The following is an 18,873-nucleotide window of genomic DNA, read 5'->3' as shown; positions in this document are numbered from 1 at the left end:
GTTGTCATTGACCAGACTGTATTTTATAACCTCTTTGTTGTTCAGTTGTGTGTGCCGAAGCAGCTTCTTCCACGCCATGCTACAGACATACAATCATTAACAAATATGAATACACACAATCGATGAAACCACTAACATCATTTCCCATATCCTTATTAAATCTCATAAAACAACCAGGAAAAACAAAGCAGTGCACTGCATTTTAATTATTTTTTAATGTAAGCGTGGCGGTTTGTTCAAAATGTACAAAATACATGAAAACTAGTCACAATAGCTTGCTATGAGAGTGAACAAAAATATGTTCAGACTAAGAGGATTCCTCTGATGCTCGACATGTTTGTCAATGTCCTTCAGGACCAGAAGCAATCTAATGATTCAAAACGGGTAAACAAAACCATAACACATCAGTTGACTCACCACAAGTAAGTCTTCCTGCTCCAGATTGTCTTCTTGATTAAAAATGTGATCAAAACACACAATGGAGAGTCCTTCAGAGAAGAGGCTTTCTGTCCTCAGATGCTCATGTACTGGACAGTAGAGAGACAGTAGGAAGAAGCAAGATGGGAGATAAAGTGACACACCCAAGAGAATATCAGAGCACATTACTGGAGGCCTGAGTGCTTTAAAAGGATGTATTGACCACCTCTGCTCATGCTAGGACAGCAGAAGAAATACAAAGTACCAGTATGTTATCCGACACTGAACACGTTTCCTGATCGACAAATCAGAGCAGTTTACTTTGTCATAAGTCGTTTTATTTAACTTAGATACTTAAACTTAAAAATAAATGAACTTACCCTTCTGAATTGCTACTTTTCTTTCTCGGGTTTGTGTATGATATTTCTGAAGCGGCTCTCTTTTTTTTTTACTCCATAACGTTGCCTGCTGTGTGTCCTATGTGCCTCCTCTAGTTTCACTTACATGTGGGTGTGTTTGTTTTTCAGCGCTGCTGTGTTCCTGTGACTGTGTGGTTGCAGAGCTTTTGCCTGCCACGCTGTAGATCTGCATTCAAGAGATCATCTGACAATTTCCTTTCTGAAGATAACTTCCCCTTTTTCACGCGTTGCACTTCACGGTGCGCTTCACATATTGACGTGGTTAACGTTAGCACAGGATGGTTCAAGTTATTAAGATGTTACCCAAATAGGCAACGGAGACTTTACATCCGATCAGGCGGTTGTGCCGCCGGATGCGTCACAACCAGTGTTTATCTGGCTTTGCACGCAGTGATTTCCTTTTAAAAATTGCACCAAATGCACCAGAATATAATCCTAGTTCAAGTATAATAAGATATCAACATCAAACTGTATTCAAAATATTTAAGATCTGAGACAAAATGACAAAATTATTAATACTGCTTTATTAATACTGCTTTATTAATACTGCTTTATTAATACTGCTTTACCCTATGAGAGAAAGAAAACCTGCATATAACTGTGCCCCGAATGACAACACCGATGTTGTGTGTTTCTCACAGTCCCAACTGTATTTACTCATTATTTTTATTATTATAGAAAACGACAACATTGCTGTTAGAAATATCCACGTATCAAAAAGCACCAGCAGCGGCACGACGTATTCAACAGCGGTTGATAAATTAAGATCATTTTCTTGAAAATAAAGTTGACAAGTGCTACAAGCAAAATTAACATAAAAAAAAATGACAATCAAGGACATTTCCCCACTCTGTGAGGAGCTCACAGTTCAAGATGGAAGATTAAGACTTCAAATTAAGAGGCGGCAAAGAAAAGAGCAGTAATCATCGTTTACAATAAATGTACGGGTGATAAAGAGGCCATATTAACTCTGGTATTGAAGCAAGGCTTCCAACTACACTACACTGCAACAGTCTAATGAATTGTGATTATAGATACATATGAACTGCATCTTATTTATATTGCATATCACATATTCAATTTTCCCTTGGATTCCCTTGTGGATTACATCTCTCATTCAGAGTAGGTCACAGAGGACCATGGCCACGCCCACAGCAGAGTCTGCGTTTTGCCCGTACACCACCGGCTGAGGAAACGCCCTCTCCACCTCCTGCCTTAGCACCTCATTGCGGGCGATGGCGCTCCCACTACCCACAATCCTGCTGACCCCTGCCTGCTGTAGACGCTCAGCAGGCATCATGGAGGTGATGTTGTCCAGGACTCCGCGGCACAGCGCCCTGGTCAAATGACCCAGGGAGAGATTGGTGGTGGAGATGTTGGCGACCTGACCCAGGCAGAGCGGGTCGTGCCTCTCCCCCAGGATCGTAGGGCTCACCCTCAGGTCGCTCGTTTCCTGATTCAGAGCGCAGTGAATCAGCTTCTCATACAAGCCCGAGTCACTCATCTCCGTACCTGTGAGGGATGAGAGTAGCGATTCAACACTTTAAATGGCAATAATCTATCAAGGGTCAACTGGACACTGCCCTCTCTGGGCTCTCACTAACCTGATGATGGCGCTAGAGCAAAAGACAAAAGATCGCCGAAGTGACTATAGCTTATCCTGAGGGTGAACATGAATGTGTGTGCAACACTTCATAGCAATCAATCCAATAGTTGATGAGACATTTCACGCAACGCCACATGTGTCAATCTCATGGTGATGCTGGAGGAAAAGTCAGGATCACCGAAGTCATCAGGATCTATCCTTTGGGGACCATGAATGCCTATACTAAATAACTTTGCAATAGTTGGGATATTTTAGTCCGGACCAAAGTAGTGGACAGACACCGCCGCCCCCTAGAACCACGCTGCTAGCGCGGCTAAAAAAAATACATACCGAGCTCTTTCATCCAGGAAGCGAGCATCCCCACAAAAGTGGCCATTACATTCCCGCCGTTGAGTGAAGCCGCCACCGCCAAGTACGAGTCGCCAAAGTAGGGGAAGTAGGAGATGGAGGAGGCCGGCTGAGGAGAACCTGGAGGTCTGAAGTCGGCTGGCATGGCGAAGGTCAGCTGGGCTGAGGTGCTTATGTTAAGAACTGCGAAATTAGGAGACAGATGCAAACTGTCATCTCCGGCATATGAACTAACAGCTCATGCAAGAGGCACTGATGGCAGGATTACACTTGATCCATAATGGATTTGTTTTCCTATGCGTGCTCAAACATAATGAGTCCAGACTAAGACATGGGTATTTACTGCTGTGTACTTTCTTTATTGTTATGTTAAACCGTTCTTATGCTCTGCTATTGTTCTCTTTGCGGCTTTTAACTACAGTGTATTGAAGCATTATCGGTAGTGCATTAGAACAAATCGAATGGATGCAAAACCTCATGGTACAGCCGTAATGGGGTCTTTAATCTGAAGTGCATGGAAAGTACTGCATAGAGCCCGGCCCTGAGAGGAATGCCCAGACTTCCTGTTTCACCTGCATCTGTTTGAGCACTCATGCAGGAGTAGACAGAGCACTGGAAGTCTCCCAGGGCGGCGCCCACTGGCGTACCAGCAGGGATACCGTGCCAGTCAGAGCACATTTGTCCCGCCAAGCCACCAGATGGCACACACTGAGGAAGCAGGTGCAAAGGGAAGCCGGCACCCTTCAGGCTAGAGCATGCACACACACACACACACACACAAAAACACACACACAGTAGCCTGTGACGCATAAAAACTCTGTACAGTTCATCACAAGCTTACAATGCCAAACTGATTTCAGATTAACAACTGATCGTGCACAAACTGTAAAATATGTTTCATGCGTTTAGTACTTCAACTGAACAGGAAGTTCTTCCCTTTACATACATGTCTGTATTCCACTGGTTGGAGGAGGTGTTGAAGAAGCCCCAGCTGGCTGCGTTCTGGGGCGTCATCACACACCCGTCCAAACCACACAGCATGGAGGCCACATAGTCCTGGATGGTACCTGCAACGGTGAAGTCCTCAAGGAACTCAGGCCTGCAGAGAAAGCGCACATCTTTTAGTTCACTCTCGTATCTGTTATGTTGTTCATTCTGTACACGTGACATCTATCACACTTCTGTCTATCCTGATAGAGGGATCCCTCCTCTGTTGCTCTCTAAGGTTTCTTCCTTTTTTTCTCCCCGTTATAGGTTTTTTGGGGGGAGTTTGTCCTGTTCGGATGTGAGGGTCCCGGGACAGAGGATGTCGCATGTGTACAGATTGTGAAACCCTCTGAGGCAAATTTGTGATTTTGGGCTATACAAAATAAAATAAATTGAATTGAATCACAGATCAAGAGGCGCGACAGGCTCTATGTGGAATTTCTAAAAAATGCTGTGTGCTGACCTGTGCTTTGCATGCCAGAGGATTGTTGCACAGCCAAACCCCGTGGCTACGCTGAGATGCGAGTCTGGTTCTGGAAGAGAGGACAGGAAGTTGCTGTTGCAGCGCCCATCCTGCCAGGTGATCAGCTGACTGGTGTCTCCGCTTGTGAAGAAATCCCTCTTGGACCAAACACAACCTGCAAGAGACATGTGAAACAAATACAGCAGACAAAATAAGTTGCATCCGACTTCATGGTTTTGTTTGGTTGCAAAAACATTCCAGTGGAACAGATTTACTATAACTAACCTATTTTCATATCAAGTTTTGGATTCAACCAGCAGAGGGCAGAGTTGCAAAAGAGCGACAACGGACCAACCAAGTTTCTGTTAAAAAGGAGGCGTTATAAGAAGATTTCACTTCCTCTAATTGCCCAGCTCCTCCATCCATTTTCAAAAAGCATCTTACAAATGTCACTAACATTACAGACTGGCTAATCGGTGTAATTCAGCAGTGTGTAAACATCGCTCTCTTCTCTAAATCCCTGTGGCCTTCACCAGTCAATGTTTTTCTAAAGCCTGTGGTCTGGTTAAACAATTATGGGAACTGTTGTCCAAATTAAACTGTGCATTATCTTTGGTCTCTAAAGACAGATGGGGTTGTCAGGAGCACATGCTGTAAGGAAAACAACTGAACTTTAACTACAGTAACAGTTCAGTTGGAATGTAACACCTTCTGAACAATACATCCAATAGCAGAACCACTTAATTTCAAATGTTGAATAGAAACGTTTCAAGAACTACAAGAGTGTGATTTAGGACCCTTATATATATATATTATCATAATTATTAGTAGAACTCCACCCATTATTAAGTGTTTTGGACATGTATCTACATTCTGGGGGCCAGGACCATCAAACTAAGTTGGTCTAAAAAATTATCTCTCTTTACAATCAGTTTCACAGAGAGACATTTCCTCTCTGATCATTTCACAAACTGCAAAACAACGCCGTGCGTGCGTGCGTGCGTGCGTGCATGCAGGTGGCAGACTTGTCTTACCGCTCCTTGCTTTCCAGAGTAAGACCCCGTGCATCTGTCCGGACAGCCCGATGCTGATGACATGCTGCAGTTTGTCTCTGGGCAGCAGGCCGATGCACCGGTTCAAAGTGTCTATGATCCGGCCGGTCTCCTGCTCTTTCGCCTATGTGGCATCGGGCACGTAGTCAGGTTACACCCGAGACAAGCACACAACAGCGTTAATATTAATGAGCTGCGAGGTAAAGTTGTTTGGTAATGACGTAACGCACCACGGAACGCACTCACCTGTATCCCGCTGTGGTCTATTATATCAGACGAAGTTGGCAAAGCGTGACTGGCAACCACCGACCTGTAGCCAGTTTCAAATAAAACAGATTTTACTGACGTTGTGCCCACGTCTACACCGAGGATATAGGTAGACATTGCTGCTGATGAAACTCGGTGTTTTGGCATTCAGCTGTACGGCATCATCACGACAAGGCAAAGTCTACTATGCTGCATTCAATGATGTAGGAAATCAGAAATGTACACATTAGTAATTACGCCTAACCGATTAGTTGCATCTCTAAAATACTGCAGAAAAATATCAGCAAAAATCTCAAATATCCCATTTATTTCTGTTCGTGCCATCAACTTGAAGAGGAAGAAAATATTTCAAATTTTTCAGGCAGAATAAAGCCTGCGTTTCATTCAGTCAGACATAGTAATTGCAATTATAACAGCAATTTACATTGTTATCTTGAGTTTTGTTTTTTTGCTTGCTTTCGTCTGTTTGGTGGGGTTGTGAAACATTCTGTTTGAATGACGTTTGAGAATGTAGCTGTATGTGCATGCTCACCCAAGACGAGTAATTATGCTCGAAGGTATTTAAACGCAATATAAATGTTTCCTACACTTTAATGCACTTAGAACGCACCACACCCTCGCCGCCTGTTTGGTTTGATCCGGTTTGGACCTGTCCCACAATGCACTGCGAAGGAACATGGCTGAATCTTGGTTAAGTGTGTTATCCAAACGAGAATGAATGTGCTGTTTCCGTGCCATATCACCTGACATTCCGTAAAAACTATCTACTATCCAAGCCTGTTGCAGATTATGTTTTTGTAATCGCGCTGTGAGGAGCCAACGAGTCCCTGCGTTTATTTCCGGTGAGAATCTGTCAACTGATACCGTCGGAGCTGCCAGATGACTAGCTAAAGGCTAATGCTAGCCTATTAGCTCCATAGGTTACCCAGACTGCAAGAGACATCAGGCTCTTCAGACTGGAGTCTCATCCGTTTTTGTTTCTTACTGGTGTTTTGTGTGGTTTCGTCAACACAGCGCTTTATGTTGTTGGTGTTAGCTGACGTGATCTACTTTGATTTATTGTGGTCAGTACCTGGCTAAGCTAACATCAACCACGGCTGACTGACAGTTTATCTTTTTGTCTTTGCCACACACATTAGGGGGCTTTCAATGTATCGAGACCTGTCGATATTTGTCATTTTATCCTGGTGGTTAAATATGTTACGTCAATTTATTGACATCTGTAGTGCCTGTACAAATGAGCGTTTCTGATAAAGTAATGGTCTTGCTTTTCACTAGTGGAATAAGCATTATGATCCTTTAAAGTAAAGGTTACAGTACCGTGTAGGAGTATTCCAGGTAAAAGTCCGGCACTCAAATGTTTTAGTTTTTTCAAGCATAATACTGACATGTCACAGTAAATGTTAATATTATAAGCTAAAGTTGTCCCGTATGTAGCAGAGTGGAGCCAGTATTATTATTATTGCTGACACGATAATGAGCAGAATTTATTCAGAAGAAGCTGGTTGATTTTTACAGTATTTGATGTTGAGGTTTCAAATCTGCAACAATCCACCACATTTCATTATCTCAGGTTTTAGTCTCCATATCTGTGATATAAATGTAGTCGAGTAAAGTGTTTCTAAACTGTTCTTCTGTCCAGGTTCGGGTCATTTGAGTAAATGTTCCTATTTTTGTGTGTGAATCTCTCCTGAAACAGGAGAATCTTCCTGTGGTAGCTGACCTGAGCCAAGATGGCAGCAATTGTAGCCAAGCGTGAGGGACCACAGTTCATCAGTGAAGTGGCTGTGAGGGGAAACGCCGCCGTGCTGGACTACTGCCGCACCTCTGTGTCCGCTCTGTCCGGAGCAACAGCTGGCATCCTCGGGCTGACTGGACTCTATGGCTTCATTTTTTATTTCCTCTCCGCTTTCCTCCTCTCCCTGCTGCTCATTCTCAAGGCCGGACGGCGGTGGAACAAATGCTTTAAATCTCGACGGCTGCTCTTCACCGGGGGCCTCGTCGGAGGTCTTTTCACTTACGTCCTGTTCTGGACTTTCCTCTACGGAATGGTGCATGTGTACTAGAATGAGCTATGACGAATAACCTTGACTTAGCCCTCACACTATTGTCTGCCCTGCTGTTTGTAGATGAGCCATTAGTAAAAGACTTCTTCCATTTTTAACTGTATATTAAACAGAGGATGTGTCAATAATTATAGTATGCAGAATAAACCCTTCTTATATTTCCTGCTCCACACTTGCACTCCGCAGTGATTCTGGCTTTATTCAACCTGTAACTCCTGATCTGTGCTCAGTATCATCCATACCAGGATACGAGCCAAAGTTACGATAATGTAGACTGTAACTGTATCATGTAACATAGATCAACCCAGATTACATCCTAGATGTAAGCACTTTTAATTACGTTTCATGTACGATATAGTTAAATTATAACAAATCTGATTATTGATTGAAATAAATGCCTCTGTACAACTTGTTTTTATACATTATTTATCAGTTTGTGATCAGGTGGTTTCGTTTGTTGACATCATGAAATAAACACGACAAATACATTTGTTTCCAACAATAAAGACCATTTAATAAATAGTAACGGGAAGAACAAACGAAAAGGAGTCCATGCACTTCAATGTCTTGCACCATTCGTTACCAATCAGCCAGTGCACATCACAACGACGTTCCACAGCTTCACATGTGAATAAGATTGTTGTAGCCATTGCTTGGCTTAGATCGACGTCAACATACAGCAGGAGACACATCCGCAGTGTCTTTAACAGTACACACAAATTCCTGTCACAACAGAGGTACACGATGCATTCAACTGAAATACCAACAATTAAGACCGTTCACTCATTTTCTTACATATTGCTTCCTAGTGCAGATGTTTTTAAAGATTTTCATTTTGGATCCGTGCTTATAAAATCATTAAGAAGGTGTTTTGTGAACTGATTTAGCAGAAATCACTTTACAGTTTATTTATTAGTCTACAATGTCTATTTTACTTAATCCAACCCCGCAGTTGAGGTTCATGAATCTATCACGGCTAGTAGTTCACTTGTTTTTATAACTTATTCCATAAATGGCAAAATAAAACAATAATAATCATATATGACCCAAACTGTAAATGATGCTTAATTAGTCTGATCAACAGCCAAATAAGATGTAAGCATTCATTTTATGACATGAAACCAAGACAGTTAATTATTTGCACTTGTAAAGCAGTAATCTGCAAGTATTTGGCAACTGGCTAAAAGTCTTTAAAGATGAATCACTTCTGTCACTTTTGCATATGATTATCAATGAACCTGTTGTAATCTCCCACATCCCAGCTTTGGACCCTGACCCGGCCACTGAAAACCACCTTCCTGGCCCACTTGCACAGTGTCGAACATTTACATTTCTCTGGACCAACATGTTTGTAGTCGGGACAAGCATCACTCAAGCTAGTGGCGTGCCAGCAAGTCGTGCCAGTAAGTGAGAAGTGGACATCCGTCCGTCTCTTGGTTCCACCTCTTGCAGACCGCTGCAGGTGGTTGGTCTCGGCCTGCCTGCTTAACTTAATTGTGTGAAGCGAAGGTGATGTGAGGCCTTGGCTCTGCAGCTTGGGGAGAGTGAATGGCAGCGTATCGCTGTCCTGTGTTGCGTGGAACGGTGGGACCCCGTTGCAGCTGGCCCTCTGCCGTGGCCTCAGTGTCCTCTGGGTTTTTAGTGGCGGCCTCTTTCTCCGCAGCTGGTTTCTTGGACCTCCTTTCCCGCTGACCTGTCTTCCCATCCTTGTGTTTGGTCTTTTCTTTCCTGTGACATACAGTACGAGGGAGATGTGCCAAGAAATGTTATGTGAAAAGTTTGGAATATGGCTGATTTAATAAGAAGGCCCGCCATTGACGTTTGTGTAAACACAGTTAGTCATACTTGAAGTTGATGATCTCAAACTTCCTCTCTCGGTAGAAGGAGCTCGTGTTCATCATGTACAGTAGGATCATATCGCACGCGAAGGCTCCCTGAAAGAAAAATAATATCAACTGGATTTTCACAACCTGCAGAGAACCATTATTTTATTGCTGGTCATCATTCATCGCCCTCTCCTTTCACGCTAATAGGATGTCTTTCCAAATGTCAGTCATCACCAATTATCTACTGACACAACGTATTCATTTAGTAAATTACTCACTGCACCCAGCAGGGCAACACCCGAGCCTATGGCAATTATTGTGGGAACAATATTGAATTTCCCTGCCTGCAAAACAATAACAGGCATTCACTGCAAGTCTATTACCGGAATCATGTACCTCCCTTAGAATGAAAACGGATCGGATCACTGCTGTACCTGGCCATTGATCAATATATCGAAGCGAATCCCATACACTTTATACAAAGTGCGAAAGGTCTCACCATTTTGATCCTTGTAATACCTGGCATATCTGTTGATAAAATATGGAAATAAAACAGGTAAGAGGGGTTTATTAGTGGGATGATTTATATCTCGCTGAACGCGTGAAGGGACATACCTGAAGTTGTATCCTGATGTGACCGAGTTGTTCAAGTTCATGTCCAAACGGGAAAAGCTGTACTTTGGATTACACAGTGAGGAGTCCTTATCCAGGTCACAGTTCCACTCAATGAGAATACCAATAGACCCACCCTGACGGACAAAAACAGGGACCTTTGTGAATGTCGGAGCAGCCTCACATCACACGCGTGACTGCAGCTCGTCACAGTGTTGGCACACTTCATGTTCGTTTCCTTTAGGTCCTCAACTCCGCTTCACGTCTTATCACTTTCATCCGTCTGGCTGGTTAAACCTTAAATCAGATCGAAGGTGGGTGGAGCTCTGCTGAGAATTATATGATGTCACCGAAATAAAAAAATCATTAACAAAATGCCTTTTCACACATAAAAAAAAAAGTATTTTCACTGCACAGGTTTCTAATAACATGATGGCTCCGTTCCATTCAAGTGTCCCGGTAAGCCATGACGGTGTGGCAGCATGCACAACACCAGGACCCTGTAAGTGGAGCAGTCCATCAGCAGAGGGAGCTCAATTTCCATGAAGAAGGTTCTCACGTGGCCTCGGTATGGAAATCATTTCAAGTTTTTCAAGTATTTCTTGTTTATGAGACCAAAACTCCATACTTGTTAGGTCACGTGATAATAACTAACCATCTCCATGTCATCTGAGAAAAACACGTGAAGACTATTTTACTATTTCTGCGCAACCACTGTGATTTCCAATAAAGCAGAAGTCCATGATGAACCTGCATTTTATTGTTATTCATAAAATGCAGTATGCAGAAGTTAAATGTCTGCTCAGCTTTTGCCTCAAAGAAATATTCCAGTGTGTGTTTAGAGCCAACCACAGCACAGACACCTGTTCAAACCTCCGACCGGGGCTCCGTGTGGTTTCATAACGCTGCTTGTCCTTTTGCATCTTCAAAATGAATTTGTCCAAAAAAGAAATCTATTTTAGGTAATGACTCTCCCTTTACTTTAGACTAGAGTAATAAGACACTCCTCTGCTGTAGTCGAGCTTCGGTTCAGTTCAGAGGCTGTGAGTGTTTGTTTACACACAACTCTACTGTACTTTACCCCGATGCTCTGCGGTGTGGAATTTGGATTTCATTTTTTTATTTTATATTCAAGCGGTAAATTAGGCCTGGATTTCATGGAACGTGTTGGATACAAACAGGAAGTAGAGAGAACGATATATATAGACGCTGCTTTTGTTCTGATTCCCTTAAATACGTCCTTGTCAATAATAGCAATGGTCACATGAATAATTGTTTTATTTTGTTTTTTAGTTCAAGGGGAAGTTCAACTGTTATATGAAATGACCGTGAGGAAGCCAGGAACTGAAATCCCTCCCACACACAGTCTAAACTAGCACATTGTTACACTTTGTACCTTAGCAGCCATGTCCTGGAAGTCGTGTCCAGTCCAGCTGACCAGATCTCCGAGGCGGAAGATGGGGCAGTACAGGTTGTCCTTGCTGTCGTAGGAGCATCTTTTCAGGTAGCTGTCGTCACAGGATTCAAGGACGTTGGACCTAAAAGGGTCAATACAGCCGTCGTGAGGCACAGCTTTCATATGTCAGATCTTCAGGAACTATGGAAAGCTGTCTGTATTGTTGAGTTTGACTATTGAACAATAAAACATTTCACCAAAGTTGGAGTTTTCAAGACTCCCAGAATTCTCCCAACTTCTCATATCGGCACATTTGACCTCTGATCTTTTTCTTAGACACTATTACTGCTTAACCTTAGAAAGCTCTTGCACTTTTTTCTGTGATCTCTTACTTGGATTATTTCTGACTGAACTGTAAAAGTAGAGTTTTCCTCTACACATACACACACACACACACACACACACACACACACACACACACACACACACACCAGCATATACAGTATGCATATGTCAATCAACCCACTCCATTATGCCCTCTGGCTCTAAGCACAAACTGGGTGTGACACACTGTGAGACGCGCACTGCTGCCAGCCATTTTCGAGTAACACCCATCAAAAGGGATTTCTATTAGCGGCCACTTCTCATTAAGCCTCGGTTGTGTGATTAGAATAAGATCCTGACGGATGCATTAGCGGAGGCATCTCTCTGCTTTCTTGCAGGACTTGAACAGACTGCAGAGAGATGTCCGCCGCTCAGCTCCCTGGGTCAGCCCCGTCTGATGGGACACCTGTCCAGCGCAAGGCCTGCAGTCAAGGACGTCTCAGATGACTGTTTCACTGTCTCACTGAGTGCAATGCACAGGCCGGTATAAATAGAAGGCTCTCTGCACCCTAAAGCTATTCAGAGCAGCCGCCGGGTCTCACTCAGTGATCTATGCACACGATGCCCTGAAACCACAGGCACCACCAGCAATCAGCACCACTTACGGACACTCACTTGGAGAATTCAAACTTTGGGAACCTGATGAAGTTCTTGATGTAGATGGTGAAGTTTTCCGCTTCGCTCAGTAAGGGCTCTCTGGAGGGGAGGTGGGGAGGTGGGGGGGGGGGGGGGGGGGGGGGGGGGAAGAGACAGGCAGCTGTGTGAAATAAAAACAAAACCAGTGGAGCTGACAGGCTGCATTAGTAATAAATAGAACCTGTGAAATATCTCGGCCCCTGTGAGGGATCAGACTGAGTGTCAATGTAGTGGCACAAAATGGCACATTTCCAGAGTTCTGCAAGAGGGGAGGAGGGGTCTCACGTGGGTCTCTGGCTGTACTCAACAGGACACCAGGCGTGAATCTCACAGGTCCCAGTGCTGTTTAAACACAACCCGGTCTTTATTCCTGATGGAGAGAGCAAAGTGTCTTGGCTGGGTGGAGCTTATAGAGAGTTCATGCCACAGTAAGACACATTCAGAATACTGCTGGTATTGTGTGTACTGTTGTGTGATGCATAATATTCACGTCATAGAAAACATTGTTAAATCAAAAACTGACTCTACGTGAAAAAAAATATAGTTTTAAGATTGTCAGTGACCAATAAGACAGATCTCAACCTGTAATTGAGGCTAAAACCTAAAAACTATTATCACCATTGCCAGCTATCACAGTCTCCCCCTCGACGCAGTCATCGTCACTTTGGCACCGTCCATCTGGCACCTTGATGCTCTGTGGGATGTGAAAATACATTTGTGTGGACATTGTAATCTGGGGATGGAGAAAAAACAACAACACACAATTAAAAGCGAATCAAGAGACTTGCCCTCCGTATACTCACCTCAGCGCAGAACCCCAGCCTCTGATTGGGGGTCTCTATGTAATTTGTAACGACAAAGAACACCTGCTCACCCTGCAAAATGAAATTAGGACCAGAAAGTCAGATTGAGAGGCAAAAGGTTAAACAAATTACAGTCAATATTGTTGAATCTGGGGAGACAGACGCTGAGGCTAATGATATCCGCTAACGCAGACACTCAGTAGCCTCGTAATCTCTCTCGACAGGCGAGTAATTGGGGAGTGCACTGGCATCAATATTGCAAGTGTGGCACACCCAAAAATGTGACCACATCGCAACACAAGCCGTATCGATAGATGGACAGACAGACAGACAGACAGACTCACTCACATTCGGGGGTATGACATAATCCTCAGCACCCCACAGTTGAAGCCCGCTCTCGGAGCTGTTGGTCAGTGTCACACCTTTTAGCTTGGTGATGACTGAGGTCTGGATGGCCTCTTCTCTCTCCTGGTAACCCTTCCTCACCACAAACACCCACCTGAGACATTCATCGAAACATCTGGATTCATTATGTTTCAGAGCCTTGTGTTGAATAAGGGTGCCATGCATCAGTAGTCTGACGGCACCACTGTCAGACAGATAAAAAGCAGTAACGCTGATGTGTAAATCTATCCTCGACTGCATCGTGGAATCATTTCCGCATCTCCACTGAAACTGCGTTGAACTATTTTGCACGTCTGCGTGTGAATGTGGGGGTAACAGCAGCATCCACTGACTAAAACGAACCTCCGCCCCGAGCTGCAGTTCATGCCACAGAGCCAAATATGATTTTATAACCCCCCCCCTCCCGCAGCCACTCACTAACAATTAAGTTTTAAAGGTCAAACCACATACTACCAACTCTCCCCATTCTGCCCCAGTCACCTGCTCACTTTCCATCATTCCTCTATACATCGGCGTGACGTCACTCAGTGATGAGATAGCTTCCTGTCTCTAATAGCGAGTTGACACATTAATGAATCCACCACCAACTCCTTCTGAGACGCAACAGTTTAACAAAGTAAAAACATTGCAACTCTACGGTTTTACTGTCACTTTAACACTACAAATAAAAGTCAACGCTTTCGGCGAGCTCAACTATTTTTAACTTTGTGAATCACTTTCTAAAAGGTTAACTTTATTCCATGCCTAAACAAGGGGTCTTAGGGGGCATGCATTGCACCTCACCCGATTATGTATCCCAGCACGGCCAACTGGTAGATTCTAAACAATATCCCGATTTTCCGGTTTTCGGCGATGACATATTTCTCTGTCTTGTAGTTGAGGAGTGACACGAAGAAGACTCCCCAGCCTGCCATTCCTCCCGCACGCTGGACTCGAGTGAGGCGGCAGCTGCCAGCGGATACGCAGCCTATGACAAGTGCGCCGCTGGTCATGCGGCGGGCAAACCCATCGAGAGAGGGGCTGTAAAACACCAACACTGTTTCCTCTAGAAGTCCAATATGAGACGATTGTTTCATTTCAGTTTTCAACAATTTGAAAGCTTCACAAAACTTCCCAGAGCAGTAATCACTCCCGTGAATCCACATTGACTTTTTAGTTGCCCTTTAAAACCCACTTTGGCTAATATTGCTGTGAAATTCCTAATATGGCTTATTCTAAATTAAAATTATTTTGTGTCATATTATTTTCTCAGATGATTACGGTGGTTCTATAGTTTTTTCCCCCAACAATCAGAAGGATCCTTGCATTACAAAAGGTTGAGAACCCGTGGTTTAAAGGACTGTTTATTCTATCTCTAGTATGCAGTGGCCTTTAAACTCGTGTTGTTGTGGTGAAGTTTGAGTATTTGCAGTGCACTGGATCACTTGAATACTCACCTGGACACCGATAGGGGGATCCCTTAATTAAAGGGACTTATGGGAAAATACAGATGGATGTTATTACAAATACTGAATGTGAATGATAATTTATGTTTGCAGGAACTCAACTGAGGAAAAGGGGGGTTCTTTTTGCATGTTCTATTTTTTTTATTATTTTTAATAATTAGAGAACAAAAGCAATTGACTTATAAAGAGCTGATAAATAAAGAACTAAAAGAGCCGCAGTGAAATGATTCCTGTCTCTATTCTTCCTGTTTGCAACAGGTTGTTATCATCTGGTGTGAAGCCCATATTCTTTTGTAAATCAGTAATAGAAATGTGTGATTCTTTATGATCGGTATATCACGAGACATTTTCATTTTATATGCAAAATCATCCACAACCCAGCTCTGGATATCTGCAAAGCAGCTGCTTTGGACCTTGACCTTTGTCCTCTGTCAGATTAAAACTACCAGTTTTAAAGGGACTCTTACTTTTAACCACAGATTTATAGTATAGTGGTAGAGGAAACGTGTAACTGCAATTTAATGGAACTTGAAGGTTTGGAGTTCTACCAGTAAGCTAGTGACACTTAGTGGTTCTATGTGATATTGCAGGCTTCATTAAACAGCCGAAGAATCCAGTAAGATACAATTCCTACAAGATCCTTTGATTCATTGCTATATAGCTTTTTATCCAGATTCAGAGTCCAGACAACCTGAGTTATTGGGGCTGAACATGGGATGAGATGGTACTGGTCAACAGGAATGCTCATTTTCCAAAAGGTTGTTGAAAAGAGTTATCTAGATTCTTTTGATGAATAAAAAACAAAAACAATTACAGGATTTCTTTTATATCATTGCATGGTCCTGGAATAAATTCCCATATCACAAATATAAAAAAAACTTAAGTGGAGCGCACCTAACCTATGTAGATTGTTAAGACTTTGTAGATTGTTAAGGAAATAAAGAGCATTAGAGCAGCCACCTTGGATTGATTGTATTTTTACCCCGATCTATGCATTATCAAAACATATTTGTAATTCTAGTTAATTGAACTCTAATTTGAATGAATCCCCTAAAAAAAAAAAAAAAGTAAATATACCAAAACCCCAACTTTCCAGTGTTGCTTTGTATTTACCCACAGAAATAATAAGATAATCATCCTGAATGTATAGTGGTAATGGGATTTAAACAGGGGACATTTTGAAAACCCTTTGACTCTTCTAATGTTTACATTTGAGACAAATGTGCAAAAAAAGCAGGGGAAACACCATATAATGTAATCTCATCTTTTATTAGATTAGGTTGTCATGTAAAGCAAGTTAAAAGATGGAATCATTTACTGCCCTCCCCTCAGACGCAGGACAAGATGGAGGGTGGACTCCTTCTGGATGTTGTAGTCGGAGAGGGTGCGACCATCTTCCAGCTGCTTGCCGGCGAAGATCAGCCTCTGCTGGTCTGGGGGAATGCCTTCCTTGTCTTGGATCTTGGCCTTCACGTTCTCGATGGTGTCGCTGGGCTCGACCTCCAGGGTGATGGTCTTGCCGGTGAGGGTCTTGACGAAGATCTGCATGCCTCCCCTCAGACGGAGGACAAGATGGAGGGTGGACTCCTTCTGGATGTTGTAGTCAGAGAGGGTGCGGCCATCTTCCAGCTGTTTGCCAGCGAAGATCAGCCTCTGCTGGTCTGGGGGAATGCCTTCCTTGTCCTGGATCTTGGCCTTCACATTCTCGATGGTGTCGCTTGGCTCGACCTCAAGGGTGATGGTCTTGCCGGTGAGGGTCTTCACGAAGATCTGCATGCCTCCACGGAGACGCAGGACAAGATGGAGGGTGGACTCCTTCTGGATGTTGTAGTCGGAGAGGGTGCGGCCATCTTCCAGCTGTTTGCCAGCAAAGATCAGCCTCTGCTGGTCTGGGGGAATGCCTTCCTTGTCCTGGATCTTAGCTTTCACATTCTCGATGGTGTCGCTGGGCTCGACCTCAAGGGTGATGGTCTTGCCGGTGAGGGTCTTGACGAAGATCTGCATGTTTGCTCCTGTGAAAGAATAAAATTCAACGTTACTTATGCCCATTCATTAAAAAAGGGACTATAGCTAAAATGACCTGGTATTCTAGTGAGTATCAAATTCATTTGACCAGTTTACATTGCAATTAAATGATGGCGTTCTCATTTTAAATCATCTTACATCTAGTTATTATTATAAGGCCTGTCAGAGGTATACATGGAGTGTTAAATCGCTTCATACATATTTTTTGCATACAGTATACAGCTGCCATTATTCGGGTCCTCGTTACTTATTACTTTATCTTCAGCATCACACGAACATACAGGTAGGAGGCCGTTGATTCGAGCACCAGCGCCATTTTAAAATAAGGTAGCCATTGTGTGCCTTCTTTTTGTTGAGCTAACGTCACCCGCTGACGGACGATCCACCTAGAAACGTTGCACCATTGTTACTAACGTTGGTTAACGTGTGTCGCGTTATTGTTCAACTAGACGAGTGATAAATAAAGTAATAAACCTAGCACGTTATTCGCAATGACTGTCATCTAAATTAACGTTAGCTAGCTACATTTTTCGTTTAAGACGCGCTATTGACGTTGCGTCATCGTTGTTTACAAAGCAGTTAGCTAACGTTAGCCACTAAAGGCAAAGCTAACACAATTATGGATTATGAATAGTTTACGGAAGCTCTACATTGATGGAAGAACTACAGCACATAACCTAAAACGTTACATTTTTTTAATACGACCGACTGTACTTACAGTTTGTTTCAGTATTTTGTCCTGCTGTCCTCGTAACACCTCCCTCTGTCTGTGCAGTTGCCAGGGGGAACAGGAGTTTTTATACGGGAGACACGTCATCTAGCAATATTCATCCGCACTTGAAAATAGTTCCCATTGCTAGCATACCGTGTAGTTTATGCCTGTTACTTATTTAGCCAACTCTGGGACTGTCAATCATCCAAATATTATACGAAAGGTTTAGATAATACTATATATATATAATACTGTATATGATGCAGGCTGTTGTCATAAATGTAATAAGTAGCGTGTCTCGTGAATTCTTTGTCAAACATCCTCCTCCTGGACTTGATCACATGATCTTGATGCACGATCTGAAGCAGAAGAAGTCAGCAGTGCTACATGAAATGCCTTTGTCAGGATAAACAGCTGACACCTGATTATCCAGATAACTGTGTTGAGCCAGTGTAGTTTAGGATTAGACGGTAAATACCACAGAACAATCCTCGTGCTATCCATAATCCACACTACTTTCCTCACTGGACACTACAGTGTCCTTTCTTGTGGGTTCAAATGTAGGAAACATTCTCAATGCTTGAGGGCCAATTGTTGTTGTCACTACTGTATATGCACAAAGGTCATTACACATTTATCTAATTTACATGTGAGGCTGCACAGTGAAAACAAGCAGTTTTCTGCCACTGATTCTTGCTCATGTCTTGATGTTTTCCTGACCTTTAACATATGTTTGTCTTTTTGTGCTATGCATGCCCACGCCCAACCTCAGCACACTGGGCCCCTTTCTGGCTGCTAACACCCAGGACATTAGACAATCTACATATTTGTACAGAAATCTCATATGAATAGGCTGCACATTTTAAACATTTTAAGTAATACAAAAAGGTCTCCCCCTTATCTCTCTTGGTACACAGAAGCACACGCTGTCATCTGTTAGCGAAGAACAAAATAAATGCAAAGTTAATGTTTCCTTATGCTGAAAATAATTTCCATTTTAGTAA

At 43.0% G+C, this 18,873-nt stretch overlaps 4 protein-coding genes across 4 annotated transcripts; 1 reads left to right on the top strand and 3 right to left on the bottom strand.

The window, feature by feature from the left end:
- Positions 1-1,402: 1,402 nt before the first annotated feature.
- On the bottom strand, positions 1,403-5,713 carry shpk (sedoheptulokinase). The gene is made up of 7 exons (XM_079171518.1): positions 5,539-5,713; positions 5,275-5,416; positions 4,241-4,415; positions 3,737-3,889; positions 3,363-3,538; positions 2,773-2,973; positions 1,403-2,348 (listed from the first exon to the last, which is right to left on the bottom strand). Exons 1-7 carry the CDS (start codon positions 5,704-5,706, stop codon positions 1,954-1,956), a joined length of 1,410 nt encoding a protein of 469 aa, XP_079027644.1. The 5' UTR covers positions 5,707-5,713; the 3' UTR covers positions 1,403-1,953.
- A 518-nt stretch (positions 5,714-6,231) lies between these two features.
- On the top strand, positions 6,232-8,033 carry emc6 (ER membrane protein complex subunit 6). The gene is made up of 2 exons (XM_079172248.1): positions 6,232-6,401; positions 7,259-8,033. The coding sequence occupies exon 2, from the start codon at positions 7,293-7,295 to the stop codon at positions 7,623-7,625; it is 333 nt and encodes a 110-aa protein (XP_079028374.1). The 5' UTR covers positions 6,232-6,401; positions 7,259-7,292; the 3' UTR covers positions 7,626-8,033.
- Positions 8,034-8,149: 116 nt separating this feature from the next.
- On the bottom strand, positions 8,150-14,602 carry p2rx5 (purinergic receptor P2X, ligand-gated ion channel, 5). The gene is made up of 12 exons (XM_079172247.1): positions 14,471-14,602; positions 13,631-13,781; positions 13,283-13,354; positions 13,098-13,173; positions 12,765-12,849; positions 12,459-12,539; positions 11,460-11,601; positions 10,067-10,200; positions 9,886-9,979; positions 9,730-9,795; positions 9,471-9,559; positions 8,150-9,353 (listed from the first exon to the last, which is right to left on the bottom strand). The coding sequence occupies exons 1-12, from the start codon at positions 14,599-14,601 to the stop codon at positions 9,116-9,118; spliced, it is 1,359 nt and encodes a 452-aa protein (XP_079028373.1). The 5' UTR covers position 14,602; the 3' UTR covers positions 8,150-9,115.
- Positions 14,603-16,388: 1,786 nt separating this feature from the next.
- LOC306704577 (polyubiquitin-B) lies at positions 16,389-17,940 on the bottom strand. Its single transcript, XM_079170986.1, has 2 exons — positions 17,876-17,940; positions 16,389-17,144 (listed from the first exon to the last, which is right to left on the bottom strand). Exon 2 carries the CDS (start codon positions 17,134-17,136, stop codon positions 16,447-16,449), a length of 690 nt encoding a protein of 229 aa, XP_079027112.1. The 5' UTR covers positions 17,137-17,144; positions 17,876-17,940; the 3' UTR covers positions 16,389-16,446.
- Between the last annotated feature and the right edge of the window lie 933 nt (positions 17,941-18,873).

Source organism: Pholis gunnellus, assembly GCF_910591455.1.
Source record: "Pholis gunnellus genome assembly, chromosome: 13".
NCBI classification, from domain to species: Eukaryota; Metazoa; Chordata; class Actinopteri; order Perciformes; family Pholidae; genus Pholis; species Pholis gunnellus.
Note: the sequence above shows the minus strand (reverse complement) of the source record. Positions and strands in the feature narration are given on the sequence as shown.

Excerpts from the sequence above, each read along its gene's own strand:
- p2rx5 (XM_079172247.1), bottom strand. The coding sequence starts at position 14,601 with ATGGCAGGCTGGGGAGTCTTCTTCGTGTCACTCCTCAACTACAAGACA. Across the intron at positions 13,782-14,470 it reads GTGCTGGGATACATAATCGG|GTGGGTGTTTGTGGTGAGGA; the intron begins GTGAGGTGCAAT and ends TGAATGTCTCAG. Across the intron at positions 13,174-13,282 it reads GGCTGGGGTTCTGCGCTGAG|AGCATCAAGGTGCCAGATGG; the intron begins GTGAGTATACGG and ends CACATCCCACAG.
- emc6 (XM_079172248.1), top strand. The coding sequence starts at position 7,293 with ATGGCAGCAATTGTAGCCAAGCGTGAGGGACCACAGTTCATCAGTGAA.
- shpk (XM_079171518.1), bottom strand. The coding sequence starts at position 5,706 with ATGCCAAAACACCGAGTTTCATCAGCAGCAATGTCTACCTATATCCTC. Across the intron at positions 3,890-4,240 it reads CTCTGGCATGCAAAGCACAG|GCCTGAGTTCCTTGAGGACT; the intron begins GTCAGCACACAG and ends CTTTCTCTGCAG. Across the intron at positions 2,974-3,362 it reads GAGTGCTCAAACAGATGCAG|TTCTTAACATAAGCACCTCA; the intron begins GTGAAACAGGAA and ends CTAATTTCGCAG.
- LOC306704577 (XM_079170986.1), bottom strand. The coding sequence starts at position 17,136 with ATGCAGATCTTCGTCAAGACCCTCACCGGCAAGACCATCACCCTTGAG.